This window comes from Aquarana catesbeiana, linkage group LG03, assembly GCF_042186555.1.
Source record: "Aquarana catesbeiana isolate 2022-GZ linkage group LG03, ASM4218655v1, whole genome shotgun sequence".
Classification (NCBI taxonomy): Eukaryota; Metazoa; Chordata; class Amphibia; order Anura; family Ranidae; genus Aquarana; species Aquarana catesbeiana.
The window spans coordinates 68,530,622-68,542,933 of record NC_133326.1 but is presented as its reverse complement, the minus strand read 5'-3'; the positions used below and the strand labels follow the sequence as shown (position 1 = coordinate 68,542,933).

Here is a 12,312-nt window from a genome sequence, read left to right as displayed (position 1 = left end):
TTGTCAGCGCTGTCACATGACCAGGCTGACCAATGACAGCTAGCCATTGCTAACATTATGCTGCTAAACATCCTCCAGGACTGTGTACAAATTTTAAAAGTGTACAAATTGGTATACTGGCAAACATGACATCTAGCCATTGCTGATATTATGTAGTTGCACAGCCTTAAAGTGGTTGTAAGGTCACATCTAGTGTGTGTATGTGTGTGTGTGTATTTTTATTATAATGCTAAATACCTTCTTTGCCCAGCTCTGCTGTGGGGTCACATGTCCTCCCTCTGCTCTCCTTCTCTATCTAAGCAGTACAGTGGGAGGGGCTGAGATTCCCTTCTGGCGTATGCAAGCTAGCAGAGGGAGGACCACACAACAGAGCTGGGCAAAGAAGGAATTTAACATTATCATTTTAAAAAACACACACACTGTACTTAATATGTTCATAAAACAGAAAGGATCAAAGTATATAATAGATGTTACTTTACAATCAAGGGGAGGAGCAGTTGCAGCAGAATACTCAATTGAGACAGGAAGCAAGGAGTGGGTAGGAGATCGACTTCACACAGACTACAGAATACAAGATATGGAAATGACAGGGAGGGGAAGTGGGGGAGATACAGAGATGCAGAGGAGAGAGCAGGATGATGGAAGCACATAATCTAACCACGCTATCATGAATCAGCTTCCATGATAAACATGGTCAGATTACAGAAGGAAACACAGGAACAAGCAGAATCAACCAGGTATTGCACAGCATGGAAAGGGGCAAAAGCACTCCGTTTTGTATCGTGCTTTAAAGGGACATATATATTGTGCCTTAGGTTTACAACCACTTTAAGGGCCGTGTATGGAGTTTAAAAGTATACCAATCAGTGCGCTGGCAGATGTGGGTGATGGAAAGTTGTTTGCACATGAAATAAGTGCAGAGGAAATCGGAGGTGCATTGATGGTGTTGTGAAATCATCTTACATTTTTTAATGTAAATCTGCAGTTACCCTTTAAGTAAAAGTGCATCTTAGTCCCCTGCAAAGTTTCACAAATACCTGTTGATCCTGCCAGTAAAGTTTATGTTGGCTGTACCTGCTTGCACTACAGTGGGCCAAAACATTTTTTAAGGAGTGTGGCTGTTAGCAATGTTGTCAATTAGCACCTGGCCGCACCTAGTCCTGCCCACCGTTTTCTTGTCTGGCAGCACTGCCTCTATTACAGAAGTCCTCCCACTGTGAGCTCGGCTGCAGTGTCTGGGAGGGTGAGCATGTGAGACACAAATGAAGGAGGATTTTCCTCAGTCAGGGAAGGTAAAACATTTCTTTTTCTTTATGAGGCTTGTGCATCAAGTAGTAACTAGATGTTGAGCTTGTTTATGTCATACAAGAGTCTTTAATAGTATTGTAAAGTTACAACTGCAATGCAATACCCTTTTTTCTTCTCTGCCTCATGGGCAAAAAAACTCAAGTGTTTTTTTTTCCAGCCTTTTCCAGCTATTAATATTCAGATGATAATGTATTAAAGGGATAATGATGTCTCAGGTTTTCTAATAGAGAATTTCTAAAAGTTTATTAGAGCTGCATGTTCTGTACAAGAGAAAATGGAGAACATGTTGTAATAGTTAACAGACTGTATTCTTCTCTCTTCACTGAGGTCTTGGTGTCATTATCATCGGGTTAGCAGTGACAGTAACTTCTATAACTGGCCTGTCCACCTCTGCAATTGCCACAAATGGATGTGTCAGAGGAGGTAATAAAATATGAGCCATGAATGTTCTAAAGGTCGAAGCCAGTTCAGAATCTCATTATTTTAAGGTAATCACACACTTGGCTCGCTGGAGGCTTTTTCTTTTAGCATCGGCTGGAGCACAGAGCAAAAAAAAAAAAAGTCAAGAGGAAGAATTTATTTCGGGAGATTATATACGGATACTGCAGTTCATCTCAGTCAGTATTTAAGTCTTTCTCTTAAGCACCCAGTTTCAGGATTTACTCAGGAAGGATGGCTCCACATGTCCACAGGTTTATCATAAGTAACTTGTTCTATAATAGTTTCAGGAGTTCAGTACGTTATCTCAGTACAGTGAGTCCCTGAATTCTAGCCTGCGATGATCCAGATAAGAATTGTACCTCTAAGATGAGATGCCTATATAAAATATTTGATGTTTTCACCACTAACAGGTCTTGGAGTTATCATAATTCTTCTTGCCACCATGGTAACTTCAATTACTGGGTTGTCAACGTCTGCAATAGCAACCAACGGTTTTGTCCGTGGAGGTAAAAAGTTAAGGCAACATATAATATAGGATCTCTGCATGGCTAAGTATTGAGATTCTATCTCTTCTGAGTTCAGGTCTGGAAAGTCATTGTGGGTCCTCCCAATGTGGAGAAAGTTTGTCAAGGTAATGTCAAGGTAGAGAAAAAGGTGTCTTAGCTTTAGATCTTGGGAAGGTTCATGCAGAGGAAGCCTTAACGGCTGATTCCACCTTTTGCTGAATGTTACACCCATATTTAGGTGGTGCAGATGGTAACCCTAGACCCCCAAACTGCCTCGCCACCTTGACAGTGTAGGGGGGTTTTCTCCCCTGCAACAGCTGTCAGTTTTGAAAACAGTGCATCTGTATGGGGCTTCACCCATACATCTGCATTATTCATATACAGAGATCTGTAAATGAACTATAAGTCCCGTCTACCCCAACCACAAACTGTTTTGTCATTGTCAATGGAATACAAGTGTAGTGATCATTACACTTGTAGTCCATTGATACTTTCTCCAGCTCTCCAACCCATACCTCAGTACAGACAAAGAGCTGGAGGAAGAGTCTGCAGGAGCCTGGCATTACACCCACAATCCACTGATCAGGGGTGCAATGGTTTGCAGGCTATTATGCAACAAAAAAAAATAGTAAATGTACATTTTTCTACTGCAAAAATATATGCATTTTTTAAAGGTGTACTTAGCCTTTAAGAACATTACAGAAAGCTTTTATGACTGGAATTCTCTGTTCTCACACAGCTCAATTCCAATTCCGTTTCATGTCACATCTGAACTTGGCAGTAATAAACAATATGAACCCTTGCTATGATTGTATATGATTGGAATTACCCCAGGAGAACAGAAAAAAACAAAAAATTATAGTATTAGATATCATCTTTGAAGAATAGGGCAATCGTCATGGATACAACTGTTTTTTTAAGGACATTTCAGGTGGTATCTTCTGAAGAACGGACACCACAGCTGACTGGAATCAAGAACTGGACAATACATGAAAATGTGTTAAGGAATTCATATAACTACTGTACATTCTATAATTCAAATAAATAAGACATAAACAATGTTCTCTGAGACTGTTGGGACTTCCAGGCAACTAATATATTTTATCATCAATATACCAATGAGGCAAGTAAATTGGTTTCAGCATTGGGGGAAAAGGACATCGTTTTTAACAAACGGCTTTTAAATACATAGGAAGAAACAATTATGTCTTATTTATTTGTAAAGCAAACAGTCATTTTTAATCCTTATGATTTTTTTATCAGTAATTTATGTATTAAAGTCTTCTACGCCTGGTAATTCACACGGACACAATAGGGCAGATTTATTATTGCTGGTAGGACACTAAAAACACATAAAAACAATTATAATTTCTCTTTTTTTTCGATATTTTGATAGCCTCTAATATTGTTACATTGGCAATGTAGTAATGCTTACTAAAATGCTACTTATTGTAAACAATCTAAACATGTCTACCCTACTGTGTCTGTGTAGAAATGAGATTCCGACAAGGTAAGTGTGTTTAAATCAAGCACATTACAGGAAAGTCATGGATTATGTGTTGCTCCATCCTTGGGTACAGAAGTCCTTGCTGGATGCTTGTGTATGGTACAGGTAAACTTCAAGTATCTTTGCTATTTTCAGGTCTCGGAGTGGTCGTCATATGTCTCAGTGTGGTGGTAACCACATTAACTGGTCTTTCTATGTCTGCCATATGCACCAATGGCATAGTCAGAGGAGGTAAGTACTAAGATAGTAGAAAAAGATATCTCATTGTTATATGTTCCTTTTTTTAGCTAAGTACCTCTTACTCATTATATTTTGGTAGCAAAATTTTCTATATATTTTTATCTCCTGTACCCATTATTTATATCAGAACAAATTCAATCTTCTTTTACTTGCAACTAAAGTCATCACATTAAAAATGTAAGGTGTTCAGTTTATTTAATGAACAGCTAGGTAAATATAATAGGGGAAAAAACCCAAAACCCATACTTCTCCTTTAACAACCATCATCTGTCAGCGAGCTTCCTTACTGGCAGATGAATGTAATGATAAAGAATGCCAGCATTGCCTGGCAATAGAAAAATGTTAAACAAAAACGGCGTGGGGTCCCCCCTCTCAGTCCATACCAGGCCCTTCAGGTCTGGGATGGATTTTGAGGGGAACTCCAGGGCAATATGAAAAAAAAAAAGGGCGTAGGGTCCCCCAAAATCTACACAGACCCTTATCTGAGCATGAAGCCTGGCCGGTCGCGAAAAAGAGGGGGACGAGTGAGCGCCTCCCCTCCTGAACCACACCAGGCCACATGCTCTCAACATGGGGGATGGGTGCTTTGCGCTCTGTGCCCCCCACCCCAAAGCATCTTGTCCCCATGGAGACAAGGGCCTCTTCCCGACAACCCTGGGCTGTGGTTGTCGGGGGCTGAGGGTAGGGGGGCTTATTGGAACTTGGAAGCCCCCGTTCACCAAAAAAGTGTCAAAAAAAGTAAAAACCACAAGAAAACAGTTTTTTACGAGTCCTTTATTAACCCTTCCCGACCAGCCGCCACTCTGCGCGAGCCGTTGTAGCTGTACATCGACTCTTTAAGACGCTGTAGCAGGCACGCCTGCAGTGCATCTCTGGAGCCGATGCGAATGCCCATCAGCCGCAATGACTGCTGGGCAGCCACAATAAATGCCGGGCACCCATGATCGCTCATGACAGAGTGAGAACCGGGATCTGTGTGTGTAAACACACAAATCCCGGTTCTGTCAGGGGAGAGGAGAGAGATTGTTGTTCCAAGTAGGAACAACAATCCCTCTCCTCCTCTAGTCAGCCACATTCCTTGATCACCCCCTACTGTTAACCCCTTCCCTGCCAGTGACATTTATACTGTAATCAGTGGCTATTTATAGCCCTGATTGCTGTATAAATGTCAATGGTTCCAAAAAAGTGTCAAAAGTGTCCGATTTGTCCGTCGCAATGTCTCAGTCCAAATAAAAATCACCGCCATTGCTAGTAAAAAAAAAAATAATAATAATAGAAATGCCATAAATCTATCCCTTATTTTGTAGACGCTATAACTTTTGCACAAACCAATCAATATACGTTTATTGCGGGGTTTTTTTTACCAAAAATATGTAGAAGAATAGATATTGGCCTAAACTGATAAAGACATATTTTTATTTTTTATTTTTTTGGGATATTTATTATAGCACAAAGTACAAAATATTGTGTTTTTTCTAAATTGTCGCTTTTTTTTGTTTATAGCACAGAAAAATAAAAATTGCAGAGGTGATTAAATACCAGCAAAAGAAACCTCTATTTGGGGGGAAAAAAGGACATACATTTTGTTTGGGTACAACGTCACACAACCGCACAATTGTCAGTTAAAGCGACGCAGTGCTGTATCCCAAAAAATAGCCTAGTCGGGAAGGGGACAAATCCTCCCGGGGCTGAAGTGGTTAAGAAAATAAATAAATAGTGTCCCTCGATGTATATCCATCGTCAATCACAACGCCTGCCAGTCCTGACAAAATGCAAAAAACGCTCCTCCTTCTAATGCCCCGTACACACGGTCGGACTTTGTTCGGACATTCCGACAACAAAATCCTAGGATTTTTTCCGACGGATGTTGGCTCAAACTTGTCTTGCATACACACAGTCACACAAAGTTGTTGGAAAATCCGATCGTTCTAAACGCGGTGACGTAAAACACGTACGTCGGGACTATAAACGGGGCAGTGGCCAATAGCTTTCATCTCTTTATTTATTCTGAGCATGCGTGGCACTTTGTGCGTCGGATTTGTGTACACACGATCGGAATTTCCGACAACGGATTTTGTTGTCGGAAAATTTTATATCCTGCTCTCAAACTTTGTGTGTCGGAAAATCCGATGGAAAATGTGTGATGGAGCCTACACACGGTCGGAATTTCCGACAACAAGGTCCTATCACACATTTTCCATCGGAAAATCCGACCGTGTGTACGGGGCATAAGAGGCTACCCGGCGTCTGCCCGCTCTTCGCTTTGACAGTTCTTTTATAGGCTAGGAGCGGGGCCACCCGGCTATGTCACCCGGTGGCACCGCCCCTTCTGACGTCACATGATGTCACGTGACATCATAAGGGGGCAGTGCCACGGGTGACATAACCAGGTGGCCCTGCCCCTTGCCTATATAAGAACTGTCAAAGCGCAGAGTGGGTAGACAGCATGAGGCCTCCCAGGAGGCGGAACGTTTTTTGTAATTTTTTCTATTTTTCGGGTTGGGGAGGGGCATCGTGATTAATGATGGATCTAGATCGAGGGACACTATTTATTTATTTTTTTAATAAAGGACTTGTCAAAATTAGTTTCTTGTGGTTTTCACTTTGCTGACATGAATGGGTAGGGGTACGGTGGAATGGGTAGGGGTACGGGATCTGGGCCTTCAAGATTCTTCAAGTTCAAGAAAGGAGGCTTCAAGATTCTGATAAGCCCCCTGCCAGCAGACCCTTACAATCACAGCCCAGGGTTGTCGGCAGGGCCGTCTTTAATTTTGATTGGGCCCTGGGCAAACATTTTCTTGGGGCCCCACCCCTCCATTCTGAGACATACAAAAAATAGCAGGTAGACTCAAAATCAGTTTACTGCAGCAGATCACGCAGCAATTGCAATTGTTTGCCAGAGGTTACAGCCTATCCTTACTGCTCACTGGCTGGTTTCTAGAGGTTACAACACATAATTTCTGCTTGCCGATTGGTTGCTAGAGGTTGATGTACATTATTAGCCCTCACTTGGTTGCTAGGGGTTACAGTACATCATTATCACTTACTGATTGGTTGCTAGAGATTAAAGCAGATCACTACTGTTCGCTGATTGGTTGCTAGAGGTTAATGCACATCATTACCTCTCACTGAGCAGTGGAGCAATCCCAAATAATTGAGCAAGTAAAGGCACATTAATACACATATTACAGGAGAGTGTCAGAGAGTGCAGACATACTGCAGGAGACAATCAGAGACTGTGGACATACTGCAGGAGACAATCAGAGACTGCGGACATACTGCAGGAGATTACCAGAGACTGCGGACTTACTGCAGGAGATTACCAGATACTGCGGACATACTGCAGGAGACAATCAGAGACTGCGGACATACTGCAGGAGATTACCAGAGACTGCGGACTTACTGCAGGAGATTACCAGAGACTGCGGACATACTGCAGGAGATTACCAGATACTGCGGACATACTGCAGGAGACAATCAGAGACTGTGGACATACTGCAGGAGATTACCAGATACTGCGGACATACTGCAGGAGACAATCAGAGACTGTGGACATACTGCAGGAGACAATCAGAGACTGCGGACTTACTGCAGGAGATTACCAGAGACTGCGGACATACTGCAGGAGATTACCAGATACTGCGGACATACTGCAGGAGACAATCAGAGACTGTGGACATACTGCAGGAGACAATCAGAGACTGCGGACATACTGAAGGAGACAATCAGAGACTGTGGACATACTGCAGGAGACAATCAGAGACTGCAAACATACTGCAGGAGATTACCAGAGACTGCGGACATACTGCAGGAGATTACCAGAGACTGCGGACATACTACAGGAGACAATCAGAGACTGCGGACATACTGCAGGAGACAATCAGAGACTGCGGACATACTGCAGGAGACAATCAGAGACTGCGGACATACTGCAGGAGACAATCAGAGACTGCGGACATACTGCAGGAGATTACCAGAGACTGCGGACATACTGCAGGAGACAATCAGAGACTGCGAACATACTGCAGGAGATTACCAGAGACTGCGGACATACTGCAGGAGATTACCAGAGCCTGCGGACATACTGCAGGAGATTACCAGAGACTGCGGACATACTGCAGGAGACAATTAAAGACTGCAGACATACTGCAGGAGACAATCAGAAACTGCGGACATACTGCAGGAGACAATCAGAGACTGCGGACATACTGCAGGAGACAATCAGAGACTGCGGACATACTGCAGGAGATTACCAGAGACTGCGGACATACTGCAGGAGATTACCAGAGACTGCGGACATACTGCAGGAGACAATCAGAGACTGCGGACATACTGCAGGAGACAATCAGAGACTGTGGACATACTGCAGGAGATTACCAGAGACTGCGGACATAGTGCAGGAGACAATCAGAGACTGTGGACATACTGCAGGAGATTACCAGAGACTGCGGACATACTGCAGGAGACAATCAGAGACTGTGGACATACTGCAGGAGATTACCAGAGACTGCGGACATACTGCAGGAGACAATCAGAGACTGTGGACATACTGCAGGAGATTACCAGAGACTGCGGACATACTGCAGGAGACAATCAGAGACTGTGGACATACTGCAGGAGATTACCAGAGACTGCGGACATACTGCAGGAGACAATCAGAGACTGTGGACATACTGCAGGAGACAATCAGAGACTGTGGACATACTGCAGGAGATTACCAGAGACTGCGGACATACTGCAGGAGATTACCAGAGACTGCGGACATACTGCAGGAGACAATCAGAGACTGCGGACATACTGCAGGAGACAATCAGAGACTGCAGACATTATACAGGAGATGGTCAAAGAACTTTCAGCAATGCACAGCTTTACAGTTGAATAACACAGCTCAGGGTTTCAGCAGTCAGGCATTTTATGGGTGTAAAGACATACCTGGCCAGCCAAACTCACTACATACATTCAGGTGTGTGGGCGGGGCTTCCACTCTCTGCTCTCACTACAACAGTTCCACTGATGCTTTGTGTTGGGGGCTGCATCACCTATGAATTGGGGCCCCGATGACAGCTTTGCAGAGCGCACAGAGGATACAGGAGGATGTATTCCCGCGCTAGTCAGCTGAGAGGGGCGGGGCTGGGAGCTCCACTGACGCTCTGACCCCGCCCACGTGCAGCCTGTGTACTCGGAATAGAGCGTCTGTAGTGAGAGCCAGTGATTGGAGTGGGAGTGTCATTGGAGCTCTCGGCCCCGCCCCCGGACCTCTGTATTCACCAGCCAGTATAGAGGAGGCGGGGCCGGGAGCTCCAATGACACTCCCACTCCGATCACTGGCTCTCACTACAAGCCGTCACGTAGGCGGGGTCAGAGCGTCAGTGGAGCTCCCGGCCCCACCCCCTCTCAGCTGGTTAGCACGGAATACATCCTCCCGTGTCCTCTGCGCACTCTGCAAAGCTGTCATCGGGGCCCCAATTCACGGCTAGCGCGGGCCCCCCAACAAAGATTGGGCCCAGGGCAAGTGCCCCGTTTGCCCTGCGCTAAAGACGGCCCTGGTTGTCGGGAAGAGGCCCTTGTCCCCAAGGTGCTTTGGGGTGGGGGGTCCCCCCCTGCCCCAAAGCACCCACCCCCCCAGATTGAGGGCATGTGCCCTGGTATGGTTCAGGAGGTGTCGCTCACTCGCCCCCCCCCCCTTTTCCTGACCTGCCAGGCTGTATGCTTGTACAAGGGTTTGTATGAATTTTGGGGGGACCCTACAGCATTTTTTTAAAAATCTATGGACTGGGGGGGGGGGCCCTACACCGTTTTTTTTAACCTTTTTCTATTGCCGGGCAATGTCAGCATTCTTCATCTTTACATTCATCTGTCGGTGGGGAAGCCCGCAGACAGATGATGACTCATGGTTGTTAAGGACGCGGGCAGCCAGTTTCCCAGCCCGTTGCTTAACAACCAGCTATTTCTTCACACAGAATTTAAGTCAGTCGATCGTTTTTCGACCGGTCAAAATTCTGATTGTTCTGAAAAGTTGGAATTTGTTAGACAACGAATTAACGAAACAAATTTTAAAAGATTTCAAAGAAGTTTGTTACTATTCATTACTATTTCATTCGGAGATTCGGATGTAACCAAAAATTTGGCTGAATTTGTATTCGGACTGAAGCAAATTGCACATGTCTAACCTTTATTAAAGTATCAAAATGGTACATTTTACAGCATAGCAATATATGGTCTATACCTATTGGTATATATAAAGCCCAGAAGCATACAAACGTCTGCTGCTTTCATTTGCTTGACTTGATCAATTTTTATCATCTTTATATGGAGCTTCTACCAGTGTGACCGGGTCATTGTTGCAAAATAGTAGACTAATGATATGATAGTTCACTGAAATTAGAATTATACCTACTTGACTACCAGTGAACATGAATAAATAAGCACAGGTGCCTGTAAAATGAAAAATAAACAGTAACAGTGCTTTCAACAAGACTTCATACTTTTAATAGGCATAACCTGAGCACAAGAATAATAAATATAAATGGGTACCCAGTTGTGAAAGCTCATTTGTTTTCCACTACTCTACCAGTAAGGGGGGTGCGGTGGTTACAGTCTCCTGTCTTTGTATGCAGTAAAGCTGGCTATTATACACTAGTAGATTTTCAAATGAACGTTTGTACAAAAATTCTGTGTACATTCAAGGACCAGACAAACGTCGTTTGAAAGTACTGCAACATTTTGTTTCTCAAAACAAATAATGCTGCGCTAGTGATAATAAAGACCACTTAGTGTATCAATTTTCCTGTGCAAATATGAATGCTGACATAAGTTTGGCACTCATATTTGCACAGGAAAATTGATACACTAAGTGGTTGGTTACATTTATTATCACTGGCGCAGCATTATTTGTTGTGATTTTGTTTGCACATTTATATTGGGAGTGTGTTATTTGCTGTTTGCATATATTAATCAGATTGTATTCTAGTTGTTCACAAGACCACCTATTATATTCAAAATTTTGTTTGCCTTTAACATTCAGTCTTGTAATGAATGCAATTTCCCAAAGGAAAACCACATATACAGTACTATTAAAAATTCATTCATTCGAGAAAAAAATTGCCATACCGTTCCTTTGAATTTTCTGACCTCTGTGGTCAAAAATAAACGGTCTAATTTGACCTACTAATGATTACAAAATTGAACGAATGTTCTTAAAAGAAACATTTTCAAACAAAATTCTGTAATTTTTTAGCTTTAGTGAAAGCAATGGATAGATGCATACTCTAGAACAACCTTTTTTTAGTCACGGAACCCTTTAAAGTTGTGCACAATCTCAAAGAACCCCATTCTAAAATGTAAACAACGAAACCAATAGTTTTATATAATGCAGCAACATCCACACACATAGAACACCCAACGTTGGAGGTCCTTTGTTCTTTCAAAGAAAAATACAGCAAATCTGGGAAGAGGCAAACAAGAATGCTGTGCAGGGGCCTGATGTCCTCCTTATCAGCCGATGAAATCATTGGTTGTTTGAACACTGGCAGCTAGAAGGTTGTAATGGTGCACAAAAAAAACATGTGTCTTTGGGAAACTAAAAGGCAGGCTTCATCCACCTGCTGACTTGTATTCAATTTTTGGGAATTTCTAGGCATTTTGCCAAGGCACCCCTGAAGAAACATCAAGGCACCCCAGGGTGGCTGGGCACCCTGGTTGAAAAAGGCTGCTCTAGAAAAAGAATATGGAGGAGAGGATCTGTATTAGGCTGGCCAACACTCATTAAAAACCAGGCTGACACAGGCATTTTTTCTTTATCTTTATCACCAATTCTGTGTTGTTTCCTATTACTGACTGGATCCCGAGGCTGAAGGATGTAAACACCATGCTTGGTTGGTACCTGCCATGCAGTGGAAAACAGATCACCTTAATCTTATGGTACCTATTTATATTTACAGTTTTACAACTAGATCATGACTATTGCAGGGTTATAGTCATATAGAAATTACAGTGATCTTTGAAGCATCATATACGTTAAATAATTTCTTTGTGAGGCCTGGTGTAGCTCTGGTTCTCAACATCATAATATTACCCCTTTCCAATACTCTCCTAAACACATCCATGTTTGAATGGTGGGGGTAGAAGGACAGACAAGGTAGGATAAGGAGGCTTTTCTATTGGCAACCACTACACTTGTTGTGCCCTTACTTACTCCCACAATGCTTGTCTAGATGTTTAAAGGCATAGTTCACCTTTATCAAAAAGCTGCCTATACCGATAAGGGACGTCTATAGTTAAAAACAAACTGTGCAGCTTTGAAAAAAGTTG

The 12,312-nt window shown here is 43.1% G+C and overlaps 1 protein-coding gene across 1 annotated transcript in view; it reads left to right on the top strand.

The window, feature by feature from the left end:
• Positions 1 to 12,312, top strand: part of SLC12A1 (solute carrier family 12 member 1) — a 199,763-nt gene that overhangs the window by 26,262 nt on the left and 161,189 nt on the right. Inside the window, exon 4 of the mRNA XM_073618670.1 lies at positions 3,898 to 3,993. Coding sequence (XP_073474771.1) covers positions 3,898 to 3,993 — 96 coding nt within the window. The remainder of the gene's footprint in view (positions 1 to 3,897; positions 3,994 to 12,312) is intronic.